Source organism: Leptinotarsa decemlineata, unplaced genomic scaffold, assembly GCF_025532065.1.
Source record: "Leptinotarsa decemlineata unplaced genomic scaffold, Ldec_3_MD MMD2_P_RNA_scaffold_11, whole genome shotgun sequence".
Taxonomy (NCBI): Eukaryota; Metazoa; Arthropoda; class Insecta; order Coleoptera; family Chrysomelidae; genus Leptinotarsa; species Leptinotarsa decemlineata.
The window spans coordinates 6014959-6031808 of record NW_027412525.1 but is presented as its reverse complement, the minus strand read 5'-3'; the positions used below and the strand labels follow the sequence as shown (position 1 = coordinate 6031808).

The following is a 16850-nucleotide window of genomic DNA, read 5'->3' as shown; positions in this document are numbered from 1 at the left end:
TGTTGTAGGAGTAGAAATTTAGTTTTCAGTAATTTTTTTTTATTTTCACTCTACTTGCATTTCCTCAAACGGTCTGGAAAACGGAGGTAGAGTTCATTTGGCTCAATTAATGGGCAGGAATGAAATATGTCAATTTTGTGGTTTATAAAGTAAATTTTTCATGATACGAATTTTCAAAAATGTTACGAACGATATGAATAGAGGGCCTAGTACGGAAATAGTAGTTGTGGATACAACAGTAACAAGAACCAGAGCACCAGCAGTAGACGAAACGTCAGGCATAAAAACCTGCGGACCACGGCCAGAAAACCCGAAAAATAGCCTTCATACACTAAACATTTTTACAAAACAAAACACGTGTTTCGCTATACAATAGCTTCTTCAGGCATATCTATACAGCGTACAATAGTGACAGAATTTCCACAATAAATTTTATTTAAGATGTGTTTAGCTATACTCTAGCAGTAACTGATGAAGCTATCATGTAGCAAAACGTGTTTTTCATGGATAGTGTTAATAATTTTCATCAAGTAACGTGTTAGAGTACACATAATTCAATGATTTTAATCTCAATAGGAATATACTTCACAAACAAATTTATATAAATCATATTCTATTCTTGTGAAATGGTCATTACATTCTCGACAAACGTCATTCTCGCGAATAATGACCATATTTATCTATCGTTGAATGATATACTATCATACATTACAAATAATCAAAGGAACAAATCTTACTGAGGGAGAAGCTTTTCGTTGCCTTCTCTTAGTCAACGAAGACTGCTTGTGTCCGGACCTTATGTAACTTATCCACAAAGACATTTCGAATTACGAGAATACCTGATTGCGCACGCGAAACCAAAAAAGAAACAACGGAAGAACGAGCCACACTGGGCCAACAAAAGTCTTCGCGGTTCTCGACCCCCGACACTTATAAAACAAATGCCTGTCTCCGTTTCACGGATACCCCGATATCTGCTAGATTCCCGGTGGATTTCGAGTGACTAATTCAGAATCGCACTTCGTACGGGATTCTAGGTTTAGAAGGAGGAGACGGATGTTGGTGTAGTCGCAGCTTATAACTACATTTTCTCGGAAAACGTGTGCCAAGGGGTGGAGTTCAAACAAGTAACCACAGGAGAAGTTACAGATGGCATTCTCACCCTCCTCTCTCGCTGTAAGAACGTGACCACATTGTTTATTATTGTGTATACGAGATTTATAGGGTGCTCTGAACCAATTCCATCGAGGGGCGAATGGTGCGACCGCCCACCCTCCGACAGCAAAAAAGCGAGAAAGAAACTTCGTTATAAGTTAAAATAAAACAGTAACAACTCATTTTGTTCAAGATACTAAAATCCCTGGTTTCGTGAAAAATTCTGGACGCGAGATATGTGATCGATTTAACTTTGTATAATGTTGATTGATGGTGGTGCAAAAATCAAATCTATCGATTGTCGATGAGCCATAACAGAAAAAATATTTCACCTTATATCATTTTATACCCAAATTATCATTTTCGGAGTCAGGGTGAAATTTCGAAGAATTTGGTGAAAATACATTAACGGCATTAGAAAGAAGAACCCCCGTCCTCGTACAGGCGTCCTGGATTCGCCTTTGCTCAGGACTACTGGAATAAGAAATCCAAAAGTGGGGTTTTATAATAGAAAGGCGGTGTTATAATAAAACGTGAGACGGATTTCCGATAATGTCTTTCATTGGGCACTTTAAATTGATTAAATTGATTTGTAGTCTAGAAATGAATTTAGCGATATTCACGTCTACGAAAACTGGGATTAGAACATTCTCAGCTTGATATATATTTTTATTTCAAGTATTTAATTGAAATTGTCGATATTTTTTCTCGATTACTGATTAAATGCTGAAAAATATATGAAAAGCTTGAAGGCTATATAGCTCTTATAAATAGATACGGAAATTAAATCATAACTATCCTCTAAGGACAGTTGAGATCAGCAATGCATTTTGTGGGTCAGCTTAGCACCACTGACGAGACCCATGACGAGTTATAACAGCGCTGTTTGGTGTTGTATTTGGGCTGTAGTTAACGACTAGTCTGCCTTGTAGAGAGAGCTGCAGTGAGATACAAAGGATGAATCTCACCGGCATTCAATGCCTCGTTTATATTTGATAATAATCGACGATTGAGTTCTGTAGATCCGATAGATGGCGTCTTCGTAAGGGGAGATATCATCGCCTTCACTTTTTTGACCATTAAGGGGGGTTTGAGTCCGGCAATGTATTTGTGGTTCAGCCTAGCTCCACTGGCAAGGCCTATGGCGAGTGGTGTTGAATCATAAATGCGTTGGGTTTGGGCTCCCGATTACAACCATATACCTTTATAAAAACTATGCTGCATTTGTATCATTAAACATACCGACGAAATGCTAAACTCGATCTAAAAGGCAATCATATTTTCTTTAATTACAGTATTGAAACCTAGAGTTTCAGTGATGTGATCCCAAAATTCAAACAACAAACACCCGCAACCAACACTGCAAACACGTTAAAATTAAAAATGATAAATAGTTCCATAGGACACAGATAGATGACATGAAATGTCAAGACAAAAGACAAACTTTGAGGAATGTATAAAAGAGACAAACATTCTTCTTCAAGCGAGTCTTTAAATGTTATTATGGATTCACTTTTATTATAAAGACTCACTTTAATAAGAACATTTTTCATTTTTCTGCTGAGAAGAAGAAAATGGTAGTTCTCTAGTCTTTTCACTGGACGTACAATTTTGAACAAATTCCTTATATGTTAGGATCGAATATTTGACTGACACGTGAGCGTTTGTAAATTACTTTTGAGTATTGTGTACATATACACTCATTAATAATTTATGAGTACAGCAGTGCCATTATTCTGATATTCTGAAACAAAGGTATGCAATGTTCATAATGTCCGGCTTTTGACGGATGAAAACAAAAGGGGTGCATGTTGGTGATTTTTTGTTTCTCTAATAATACTAAACTCTTTTTAACTGAATTAGAGAAACGAAAAATCAGCAACATGAACCCCTCTTGCCCTAACCTTTATGGCCTAATAAAAACACAGAAAGAAGACATCCCCATAAGACCGGTAGTTTCGTATGTAAACATACCGGTAAGAGGACTAGGAATACATCTTAACAAGTTGTTCAAAAATATTACCAATTTCGTTCCACGGCACTGCGTTAAAAATTCGCTGACTTTAGTGGAAAAAATAAGTAACCAAACCACGCCACATAATTCAATTTTAGTTTCATTCGTTGTGAAGAGTATGTTCTCCAACATACTGTACAACGAATGTAGGCCTCTCATTTTAGATACATTAGATCAAGCCAAAGTAGACCATATCCCTTCTTTTGAAATTTCGACAGCTTTCGATGTATGCCTATATCAAAGTTACTTATAACAAATTTTATAAACATGATTCAGGTTTTCTAATGGGCTCACCCCTTAGTCCACTTTCAGCAGATATATTTATGAACGGCTTGAAGACCACTATAATAAATTCCAACCTGGGAAAAAAACATATTTATTTTTGGTACACATATGTAGACAATACTGTCGCTTGTTTAAGAGGTACAACACGACAGTTGAACCAGTTTATAACATTTATGAATAACATAGATAGAGAAACAGATTAATTTCTTACACCTGACCATAACACATACAGCTTACAATTCAATGTTGCACAGATCATTCTCATTGCCTTTATTTGTTTACAGTCTAGATAGGGAAATTAAAACAACTATAGGTACAGATATGACGTAACAATGGTTTCAACGCAGATACAATCCAGAAGTCAGTGAGAAAACAAAGCCTTAAATTTTCTTAGTGATTAACATATCCCCATATGAAACAACGAGAAATCAACAACTCTAAAAAAAAGAGACAATTGCGGGTATTTTCAGAAAAAACAATGTGCAAGTGGCATTTATACAACATGCCAGGTTATCTAATTTTTTTAATGCAAAAGATGAAGTGGACAAGATGAAGAAATCTGGTGTTTATAAGTTTGAGTGCAATAGTGTTTATATGGAACAGTGTGGTTGAAATTTCTAAAAACGGTATGATGAACATGAAAGGACCTTTAGACTAGGTAAAAATGATTTGAAGTTTTCAAACCATTCTTTGAAATGTAACCACAAATTTCCGAATCTAAACTGCAGTAACATTAGTTACAAATAAAGTGGATGATCTCATACCACGTAATAACGGCTACATCCATCAATTTATCTAATCTAATCAACTCCTACAATACATAGGTATAACATAAAATTAATCTTACTTTCTGCTCTGGCTGTACTCGACGTAATATTTTTTTTGTTTCGCCTTTAGGCAAGCTAGTACCTATACACATCTCAAGAGTTAAATTCATAGTTGTGAATATGCATATATTTGGGTGGATGTTTTCAAAGGTCATTCGGATTGATAATGTCATTTAAATAAATACATGTAAAGTGATTACTTTTATTCCCTTGAAGTAAAAGTTGAACTTTTTTTTTACTTCAATAATTGGAGACGTGAACGTGTTCGTCCGTGCACAGTTGTTAAGGAAAATGTTCTGTGTGTTAGAACGATAAAAGTAATTGATATTCTTCAAGAAATCGTTCCGGTTAAGGTTCCACTCTAGAGAACTTTCATTAGAGTGAAACAAATTTTAAGACATGCAGTATGAACGCTCAATTGTGACAGCTTCATCAATGTTAAATTAAAAGATGGAGTTTGATCTATAAATCAGTATGATAGTCATGAATCGCTGTTCAGTAAATAGTCAAGAAGCCATTAAAAAAGGCAATATCATATTACCTACTTCGTCTAAAGAAATAATTATCAAATTAAAATCAGATCTTTGCTTTTACGTTTCATTTGGAGGTGGAGAAAAATAGTATCTTCCAATGACGCACATTAGAGAACAACCAGATACATTAGTCCCGAATAACAATAATTGTGGTATTGGATCGAGCAAAAAGTAATTTTGTGTTTGAGGTTGATCCTATAAACAAACAATAAATTCCAACTGGTTTGTTTGACAAGCAAAAGTGGAGTAGCACATATGTACCTCATCACGAGTTCAGCAACGCGTCCATACGGTTTTCGATAAATAAAACCAGAAATACAGTTGATGTCACTTGAAACAATCTGAAATGAATCATGTGTGAAGCCTAATGCTCAGAGAATATACTGTAAGTCCTAGGAAATACAAATGTTAATTCATGTATCAATTAATTTATTGCGCACATAATTTGAATGCAATACTGGTCACTTACGAAGGAGGGGTGCAGGTATAACTAAGAAAAGCTAGTTATAATTGAGATTATTATTTTATATATTTGCGACTGATCAGAGTTCTCGTTATTTGCACCCACTTTCCACTCTTTCTCAGTTTGCCTGTCGCACAAACCCTTACAGTTATTGTTATTCAAGCGTAGATTGCAGTGCTTGAGGATTGTAGTATTAGAGAACACATTGCAGCATCGAACTTGAACGTGGTCAAATATTTTTAATCTTAAGGTGATTGACAATGTTTCATGATGAATTTCACTATTTCGGATTTCCATTGTCTAATATATAATAATAATAATCTTTATTAATCCCAAGAAACAATAATATTAATAACAGGGATAAAATTTAAAATAATGATTGAATAAATTATTTCAATATTAAATATCAGTTAAATATACAGCACATAAATACAAACACATATATACATATATGTATACACACATACATATATTAATTTTTAAATTATAATGGTAATTAAAAACAAAAAAATGTAATATGGAGATCAGAATTTTAATAAGAGGAAGAAAACAGAAACTTTTTCAATTTCGATTTGAATTTTGGAAGATTATTATATATTTTAACTCCTAAATGAAATATTGATTTCTTCCCAAACTTCGAGTGATATGATTTAACTAGTAGTTTTTTTGCTTGTCTTGTATTATGTTCATTTATGGTATTTATTTGATTGAATCCCAAATTAGTTGTTTTACGGATTTCAAATAATTTTATAGATTAGACAATGGAAGTCCGAACTGGTGAAATTCATTTTAATATGTTTTGGCATGAATTTAATGAGGGAAAAATATAGCAAAGTATGCAATGTATGCATATTATGTGAAATGAAATATATTTCGAGAACTAGAACTATTTCCCATTAATTAATTAAACAAATTGATACACCTACTTCACTTAAATTCGGAGATGAGATTGGTGATTTGATAAATGGGTTTGTCACGTTCGTTATACCGTCATGGATAATTGGGAGAAACAGAAATAGACATTGAATCAGATTCAACTGAATTCAAAGGAAGGCTTATTAACTTGTATCATCTTAAAGGTGAGGAATACTTGAGAAATACAAAAGTCAGATGCATTGATTAGTCGAAACCTTCAATTATGTTGAAAACAACTTCATGAATCGGTATATTCTTGAATAGCTGCAGGAGTAAAGTAATCTCTTCGACTTTGGTTTGTGTCTTCAGCTGAACGGGTTCTAATTCGGTGAAAACATTGAAAATTAGGCAGCTGCCTCAAAACGAAATGCTCCAACTCACGCTTTTTTACAGTCGTGGACCATGCAGAGAAAGGAATCCGAACTGCTGATTACTATACAGATTCCATCCAGTACCATTTCGTTATATATACCCTCAAAATTCCACGGCTTCCCATGGAGTTAATACAGCTCTTTTCGAGTCTACTTTACTACTTTGAAAGAGTAAAATTGCAGAAGCAATTCTATTCTATCCCGAGAGTTTCGATTTCCAGATGTGTTGGAGTTCACTGAATTTATCTCTTGTGAGTGGCGTTGTTCCACTCCGGCATCCAGATGGTGAAAAGTTATTGGTATAATGTTTCAACAGCAAACTCTGATATTATTTCATGATCAATTAAAGGCCAGATATTATTTTTATTGATTAAAAAGTTGCAGTTGCAGCTGTAAATTGTCATATGTTTTTGCAATCAATTATTCCGGGGGCATTGCCTCCTTGTGAAATTTTGTTGGAACTCAAATCATGAATAAGGAATGAGTGAGAAGCAGTGTACCTTCATGTACGATATTCGGAGTAAACCTTCTCGAGGTCACAGAAAATTATGAAAATAAATTCCACATCACTAATTCACGTCAGATTTGTAAAATTAAAAAAACATATTTCTTTGTTACTAACTATAGAGAATCGTTTCAAATGACGAAAATGATTCACGGGAAGAGAATTATTTTTTCTGTCTGAATGATGATGTTCAACAAGATATTTCCAATGCGAAAACAAGAACTGAGCCTACACCTGGTGGGTGTTTCATCTAATTTTAGAGAATATCCGGTGTAATTTATAAACCAGTAAAGTACCACTTTCGATGATGGCAGAGATGAGATATTTTTGTTTTAGAAAATAGGAATGTATCTAATATATTTACGATGGTTAAGTTACTTGTGGGTTTTGATAAGTCACATAGAGAGGGAACCAGGGAGAGGAATCCCTATAGGAGTGTTATGGAAGTGGACAATATTTTTTCAAATGTGACACTTGTTGGCTAACATTCAACTCACAATTCAAATTTCAGAAATAAGCATGTTCCCACGCACATTTTGAGTGGTACCAAGATAAATTGGCAAATTTAATTTCTGAACAGCTGTGTATTCACTACATTCATCATTTGACGTGAGAGTAATTTCGGGAATACAAAACATTTTAATAAAAAAGGAGTTTACCCACCAATTTCTTATTACACTTTATACAAATAAACATGAATTTCCGTAAAAAACTCATTAATGCAGTCTATTGTATGATTTTCACTATAAAAAGATTTACAAAAACCGCGACACGTGTTTCGCTATACAATAGCTTTCTCAAGCATTAATAGTAAGTAACTTCTAAATTACAACTATTTCATACTCTAACCTAATTTCTAATCAATAAATCTACATTGAAGGTCAGGTATGAATTCATTAACTATATGAATAAATTAAATTTCCGAAAATACTGTAATCATACTCAACTTTTCTTACCTGGAAAAAACAGATTCCATAATGGCGAATTATTCGGTTCAGTTTGATCGTTCATAAGATAATGGGAGTTTTTGAATTTGTTTATTTCCATACTCTCCAACAGGTTACGTTTTAAGCCTTTCTTCTGGGAATGGAGGGGGTTGAATTCATGATTGAACTCACGTCTCTCTGAGATTAAATGAGTGGTATACCTATGTGGAGTTCATTTTTCCATTCTGGGAACTACTTCTGTGGGGGCCTTTATGCGGGCTTTCAACGTTCTTTCAGTGTGACCTATATGAAACAACACACATGACCCACATGATAATTTATACACTCCCGATTTTTCTGAAACTGAACTTTAATCTTTTTCATTCTCAATGGGCAAGCCTGAAATTTTGTTGGTTTTGAAATCAAAATTTACACCTTTGTTGTGCAGAAAATTGAAATATTCGTAGTGGGTTGGTCTAGGTAGGTTAAGTTTCTATAACTTTCAACCTCATCCCTTCGAATTGGGTAAACTTAGAGATAATAGAGGGTGTATTAGACTGATATCATTATCATTGTTGACGACTATTTGTTTTATCATGTTTAGTTTTTTATTGAAATTCGTCTATCTGACCTTTTCAGGTAGATTCATTCATTAGAAAGTAGGCAAACAAGTAGATACTATGTTATGATATAAAATAGTTGTTATTTAGAAGTAACTCATTATTAACGCTTGAGAAAGTTATTGTATAGCGAAACACGTGTCGCGAGTTTTGTAAAACCCTTTATAGTGAAAATCATACAATAAACTGTATTAATGAGTTTTAATGTGGATTTTCATCAAGTATCGGCCAGTTCTATTCAATTAGTAATCATAACCTGTTTCAATTAATATTGCTAACGATGAAACATATAAATCTAACGAGTTGATAAATCGTGAACAGATTGAAATATATGTTTACTACGAGGCAATGAAGTGAATTGATAAAAAATTGATGAATATTACTTTAATTTCATCACAACACCAAAACATTATTTCAACACCTCGACACGTGTTTCGATCACCAAGTGATCATCTTCAAGAGAAATATTAAACTCGAAGAAACCAACTGATAATCATCCTATTGCTACATAGGTATATCTAAGAATATTTAATATTTTATTTCATGTTCAAAAATACCATTCATTGAAAATCATATCCACATAAAAACTACATATATTAATTACACTCGTATAATTCACAGTCTAAATGTACGACAAATCAAGAGAAATTATTCCAGATAGTCGATAGAAGCATTTAGTAGGGGGGCCCAAATTTTATAATACAAACTTGAATCTGAGAGAAAACACAAGTTCAATAAAAAATCGTAGTCACAAACGTTCAAATATTAGTTATATTGAATATATTATGCGATGGAATTGGCCGGTTCTTGATGAAAATCCATAGCGTATTCAAGTTAACACTTTATTGTAAAATTTTCACTTCAAAAGAGTTTATACCGTTTTTGAGCTAGTTACCTTATAGAAAAAACTAGAAGGGATTTTCATTCGGAGATCGATGTCGAAACTTGACTTTTCAACAGGCTCCAGTAGGATCCAGTTATTTATTCAGGATGATAAATGTTTGAATTTTCTGTCAGTTCCATAAATGACATCTACTTAAGAGGAGAAGTCATGCTTTTTTTCTTCTATTTGAAGGCCATTTGCCTTGTCCATTTCTCCCAAGTCTCCGGAAAACACTGCAGCCTGATGGGACTGTTGCGTTTTTCTCCAGTCCTTTTCATGAAACCCATTCTACTAATCTTCTGCCCTATACATGTGGAAGTATGTGATATTCTACTGAACATAATTTGGTTCATTACAAATTGTTTGCCCCCTGTGATCCACTGTCTCACATTCGTATAAAATATAACGAGTTGTCTCTGCCCCTTTGTTGCATTGCCTGCAGTTAAGATCCCCGTTTTTAAAGTGTCCTCTGAATAGACAGTGTCCAGTGAGTAGACCTGTAATTGATTTGAGCCGATTCCTGCTTTGTTAAAGCAGTTCTTCAGTTCTCTTCTCGGACGATCCCTATAAAAGTTTGTCCCTGTGTGTTGTCTGTTGTTTTCTCTCTTCATGAGAGCTGGTTTAGAGCCTATATATCGAATTGATGATCCGTGTCTGGCATCCTCATCAGTTCTTTCGTTATATGCCATGCCTGAGTGTCCTGGCACTTAATATATAGTGAATGTGTTCCTGCTCGCCAGTATTCTTAGTTCCTCACGGCATTTCCAGACCAGTCTCGATGTCGTTCTTGGGTTCGTCAATGCCCCAATGCCTGGTTGTCTGTGAAAGTATTGATCAGCTTATTCCGTTGAGCCCTTAATGCAAGATTGCATACACCGATAAAAAAAATTGGAAATATAAAGCTTCTATGATCATATTCTGATAATACGATGGAACTTTCAATGACAAAGTTCAATAATCGATTTCAATATCTCTGCAAATAAAAAAAATACCGCAGAAAATGAAACTTTAAAGGAGAGATCCAATATCTCATTCCTGATACACAGCTTATCTGGACCAAGATTCAAGATCTGGATCAAGAAGAGCACGAAATTGATCACCTTTCCAAAAACTCTTAGCATTCTGAGGAATGCATAAATTGGCATATTAATATTAATGATTGATTCATCAACTTACCGATTCTTTTGAATTTTGATGGTCCACGATTAGTCTTTCTTCGTTTTTATTGTCTTCCTCGATAAAACTGGAAATACAAAAAGATTATTTTAAAACAAAACGTTTGATTCTAATGCATTACTCATATATCTCATATCAAAAACAACCGAACCATTGTTAACAGAAAATTAATTCCACTACATACTATAGGGCGTTTGTCTATAAATAGGAATCTTAAACAGTATATGTTGTCAATGTATAATAAGTATATTATCAAAATCTTAAAAAAACAGTTCAATTCCTTTCATTATAATCTATGCAGTGAAGTTTAATATAATCAAACTGTTTAAGATGACAATGAATCATTATTATTTTGTTTGTTTGTGCGGAGGAAGTATAATTACAAATCATAAATATTAAGTTTTAATTTTCAAGAACAAATATGAACAAACAAATTTAAACACTTCAAACAGATGATTGTCAACCGATTATTAAAAGTAGTAACAGTTTTCGATGAAAATCAAGTTGGCGTCGATTATATCACTGCCAGAATTTCTAGAGCCATTGAAAGAGAAGATGTTGTTGGATAACTGTTTGGAATTCGAGTTTATGAAGGATAGCAACTAATACGACTGTAGAAAATGTGGGTGGTACCCTAGAGAACTATCAACTGCACATAACTAGGATTTAAAGGTTTTCATTTTGGAGTTGATGTTCAAGTAAAATTACGAAGCCTATTGATATTGACGAAAATATTACCTTGGATTGGTTCCAGTTGAATAATTTTTCTGTAACTCGGAGGCTATTTATTTCTCAATGGAAAAATAAGGAAAATTTCCCTACATTTCTCAAGTTTCCCAGTTTCTTACACCATTCTTCTTTAAAAACTTCTTTTCTTTCCACTAATTAGTTTTTAGTCGAATAAAACTCAATATTGTGAATTTTTTCAATTTAGTAATATGATTGTATTAGTCACATAAACAAAATAATTAAATGAGTAAATTCTCTATTAATGATAATTTTCGAAGGGTCCCAGTACCATTAAGATATGAGTAGAAAAATGAAACTTTGAAGGAAAATGAAATCCATAAACCAGTGACGATTTTCCCCGGAATTCTAAGAAAAGATCTATCTTTTCTTAGAATTATTTTCGATATTTTTGGGGCACGCTGTATTATACGTTCAATTTTCAGGCAATTGCAGTTCTGATATATTTCTGGAATACATTTCAAAATTGAGTTTATTATACGTCCACCTCTGTTTCGAATAAAATTTCAGTTTTAATAGTCATCAAGATGCGGGGCTCGCATGAAATAAAGTTTGGACAAATTTATCTCAAATATTAAATCAAGACACTTTTTCTGACACCTGCCGCTATATTTATATTCAAGAGAAGCTAACGTCAACAGAAATTTGAAAAGAAGTTTGGATGCATAACTCGTATTGTACAAAACACCTGTTTCATTTATTTTAAGGAAACAGCTGGAACAAGTCAACTAGTCGCGATGAAATGATGCTGAAAATTTTTTACAGAAAAATGGATTTTTGTTTCGATTGTAAGATTATAAACAAACGTTTATTTTTTTTATATGCTTAGCAAGAAAGTTTAAAAAATTATCAACTGAGTACTATAAAATACATTCTTAGATGAAGAATATATAATAATAACAATTATATATGTATTTATCATGACTATTTTGCAACGTATTTATTCGTTTACTTTTCGTACAGAAAATTCGTAAATTCATAACGTACTTATATTTATTCCATATCTTAATATCTGGAAAACCGCAAGGATACAACTCAAGACTGGTTGTTCTAAATTTGAAGAATCATTACATAGGAACCATAAATTTCAAGTGGCGACTTACTGTGTGAAGATGACCTAAAGATCTATAAAACTGTTCATGAGAGTTGTTTATAATTTATTCAGATCAAAATATGATTGTGATTTTCAGTCTCCAACATGTATGCACGCATTACTTTGAAGAAGGTCTTATCTGTCGCATCAGCTTTCTAGTTGAAAATAGTGTACCAAGTTTCTTAGAAGCTGCCTTTATTACTTCAGAGCTTTCATACCCAATAATTTAATCGGCACAGCTAGTGGAATTATGCATGGGTTTTCATAGCACTGAATTCTACTTATCAATTACCTTTACAGTGTCGTTGCTTTTCGAGTTTGAAAGCCGTGGATTTTTGGAATTTCTTCCTGACGTTTCGCTGGCGCGAGTGGCTAGCTTCTTCAGAGGTTTAACCATCATGGCTTGCTGTCCGATGACTACCTTTTAGGCTTCATAAAGCGTATTTATGCCTTGTCAGGTTATCCGTTGTATCTGTACCTGTATTTGTACCTGTACTCGTACCTGGTCTTGTACCTGCACTTGAACCTGGAACATTAACAATCTCGCTGCCTGTTGTCCTGTTCGTTATTCTCCAATTCCTTAAAATTCCCATATTCGATTGAGGTTCACCGCTTCTTCTTTTCTATTGAAATTCTCCGTGCGTTTGTGGATCTCTGTTGCCGTGCCACACGTGCACGGTATGCGATAGACCCCTGCTGCTGATAATGGGTCTCTTTTGTCTTTAGCCGACCTGAGGCTTTGTTGTATCTTCCTCGTGGGTTTGAAGACTGTTCTGATGTCGTGTTTGCCCAATAGTTTTCCAATTCTGTCCGTGATCCTAGGGATAAACGGTAGATATGCGCGTGAGTTTCAAACTCGAAAAGCAATGACACTGAAAACCTCAGCCGTGAAAGTCTAAACCATTTTATCAACTACCTTTACTTTCAAGCTTGATTTTTACGACAGTTCAGTGGTTCAGCCCAGCACCACAGATGATACTTGATGGGTCGAAACATCGCTGTCTGGTGCTGAATCACAAGTTCTTCAAAATTCTACTTGATTACTGCCAGCCCGATACTATCCTTGTTTCTGATTGATTTTTTCCATAGTTTGATGACGTGTAAAGACCGAGACACACTTCTTCATACACCTCTCCGATCCGACTCCGGTTTGATTTTGTCCCAAAAGCGGATCTGTATAGAATCGTCAGTGGGCAATCATACTTGTCATACATGTTAACGACTCCTTTCCGATTCACCGCTTCGGCTTGATACAACTTGCCTCTCTTGCCAGTGTCGATTCAACAATATCTCGGAAGGTCCTCTAAGCAAAATGTTCAAGAACTTTAGCAACTACGATTTAGCCATTATGGCACTGTGTTTGGAAGAAGATGAAGAAAATCGAAAAGCTCTCATAGAGAACAGCGGAAAACGAAGATTTTAGGAACATGCTGCTTGGAATAGAAGATCTGCAGAAGGAGAGTATTTCACGATCGTACCACATCTGTTGGACGACGAAACAAAATTTTATCAATATTTTAGACTGTCCATGTCGACGTTCAACCTGTTGGAAATTAAACTCAAATATCATACAAACTCCAAGCGATACGCGTCCCGCAGCTGGAGAACAAATAGATTGCACGATCGGATCATGATCGAATACAGGAACGGAATCGGGTGGGAGCGGGGTTTGCCACGTATCGGAACGATGTGAACTACTCTATCCGGACCTTAGATTAGGTAAAAGAGGGGATACATAACGCCAACCTCTGCGTACGAATCGAGTTTGTGACCTATTTCCGAGTGGTCGCCATATTGTTGGTGCTAAACATTGATCTTGGTGCTTGTTCGATTTTGTGCAATTATTGAGTGTATTTTGAACTATTTTGTGGGTGAATACTGTATAAACATGGTGAAGTGCTCATCTTATAATTGTAGTAGTAATAGCGAGAAAAAGGAAACCGGTATATCATTTCACAGGTGAGAAAACATCAGTACATTTAGGAACAGTGGGCCTAACATGGATATTATGTGAAAACTATGTATGCAAATGTCTAGATTTTCAAGTATGTAACTCAGTGGTGGATAATCTATGGTTAAAGAAGATTTCAGTGCTTACTTTGTGAATTTTCATTCATAATTTTATGATAGACTTCAGATTCACCTTGAAAGTTCCATTTTTTTGCATAGGCGTGCATTTATAGCAGGGTCAGATCGAGTGAAAATTTGGAATATCTTGAAAATACATTTTTGATTGAAAAAAATGAATGACTACATTGTGGACCCTAGACAAATTAAATATTTCTTTTCTATTTCATTGAAAATGATCTGTGCAATACATTACTCATATTACAAGAAAATTTTATAGATTATTATTAAATACTATTTCATTTTTCAGATTTCCTAGAAATGAAGATAGACGGGCCATTTGGGTAGCTAATATGAAGATTTCAAACTGGTCCCTATCAAAAAACGATCGTATTTGCTCAAAACATTTTGAAACCTGTTATTTTTATAGAACTGAGGAAAAAACGAAATTGTTGAATGAAGCTGTACCCACTATTTTCCCAAAACGACCTACAAGTCTTCAGTCAATACAGGTATACTGCAAAAACAATTTGATAACCTTAATATTTCAAACCTTATTGACACTCTCTATTTAGAGGCCAGTCGACAATGTCTTTCAGCTAAATAGAGATTAAAGAATATGCATTTTTTGTTCAGCAGATTGAAAGTATATAAGAGTACCTTACCATAAAGAGAGTTGTGTACTAAACAAATTTTTATTTTCCAGAAAAACTGGAAACGAATTAGACCTCAAACACCAGAACCTTATCCATCAACAAGTGCTCAACTGCAAAAAGATACACCCCGCAAAATTAAAAGATTTTGAAGATTGTGAAGGCACAGTACGTTTTATTAAATATATCAACACCGCTTTTGATATTTTAAACTCGAGAACTGTGCAAGCACTTGGCTATAAAAAAGCTTTGTGCCCAAGCAAAATCGTTGAAGTTTTGGCTTTTGTTGCGAAATTCAATGAATATATTTGTGCTTTGAAATTTCCCAATAATAAAAAATAATAAATTCACCTAGAAAAACTGGCTTTATTGGCTTTCTTTTAGATCTCAAAAGTGCAGTGGATCTGTTTGATGACATAGTATGGCATAAAGAACTTTTGATTTATTTGCCTCTCTATAAAATAAGTCAAGACCATATAGAACTCTTTTTTTCTTCAATTCGTTCTAGAGGGGGTTGGAACAATAATCCAACCGCCCGTCAATTTATGGCTGCATATAAACTTCTCCTCATAAGAACGGAAGTGAGAAGTGGGGGCATAGGTAATTGTCTACCTTTAGAACAAATGTCTATTCTATCGGTTTCAAGTACAACCAATAAAACTCATGAGGAGCAAATAAATAGTTCAATACCAATTATAACGGAAGACAATTTATTAGAAACCGAAAAAGAAGCTCAATCACTAGAAACAATTTTTTCTGAACATAGTTATATCATGAACACCAATGTTTTATCTCATTACTCAGAAGAAATTGTAACCTATATAGCTGGTTTTGTTACTAAAGATTTGTCGATGAAAATTAAATGTGAATCATGTGTTACTGGCTTAATAGGTAACAAAGCGAATTTTCTTAATTCCCTTATTTCCCAAAAAACTGAAGGCGGATTAATATATCCCTCATCTGATGTTGTTAAAATTTGCCAGATTAGTGAAAAACCTATAAGACACAACCACGAAGATTTGCCAAAAGGAAATAATGTTAGAAAATTAACCAATACTATATTGAGACAATGTCTTTCGGTTGATATGTTTCAATGTCTGAATAACCACATCTTAGACAATGAAGTCAATCATGTCTACCTTTTAATAAAATCAATTATTGAAAAATATTTGAATATAAGGATACACTTCATAATGAAAAAGCAGAGTGAAGCAAAAGATGCTATTCGAAACTATTTCACTAAAATGATTTTATTTAAAGGGCAGTAGGGCTATATTGTACAATTTTGGAAGTATATATGTATATAACAATATAATAAATATGTTTACTTATTACGAGTTTGATTGTTAATATTTTGAATTAATTTATAATGCTTTATGAAGTTACAATTTTTTTTATAGAAATATTCAAAGTTGAAACTTCAATATACCTCAGGTTATTTATAATAATTGGTATAAAGTGTGAATTAATCTGAAAGTGCAATAAATATAAGTCTTAAAATTCAATTAATGTGTCAAGTGAAATACAAACACTTTTTCTAGACCCTAACACCAAAACTGATGTTTTCACTCGACGCACGTTTCGCTAACAATATCAATTTTCTTCTGAAGATGCTAG

General features: G+C 33.9%; 2 protein-coding genes across 6 annotated transcripts in view; one reads left to right on the top strand and one right to left on the bottom strand.

The window, feature by feature from the left end:
• The window catches only part of LOC111507540 (uncharacterized), a 209820-nt gene that overhangs the window by 12678 nt on the left and 180292 nt on the right, over positions 1 to 16850 (bottom strand). For all 5 annotated transcript variants that reach the window (XM_074170429.1, XM_074170435.1, XM_074170405.1 and 2 more), the window contains exon 11: positions 10674 to 10740. In XM_074170429.1, coding sequence (XP_074026530.1) covers positions 10674 to 10740 — 67 coding nt within the window. The remainder of the gene's footprint in view (positions 1 to 10673; positions 10741 to 16850) is intronic.
• LOC141480458 (THAP domain-containing protein 2-like) lies at positions 14391 to 16518 on the top strand. Its single transcript, XM_074170447.1, has 3 exons — positions 14391 to 14472; positions 14891 to 15092; positions 15287 to 16518. The coding sequence occupies exons 1-3, from the start codon at positions 14402 to 14404 to the stop codon at positions 15383 to 15385; spliced, it is 372 nt and encodes a 123-aa protein (XP_074026548.1). The 5' UTR covers positions 14391 to 14401; the 3' UTR covers positions 15386 to 16518.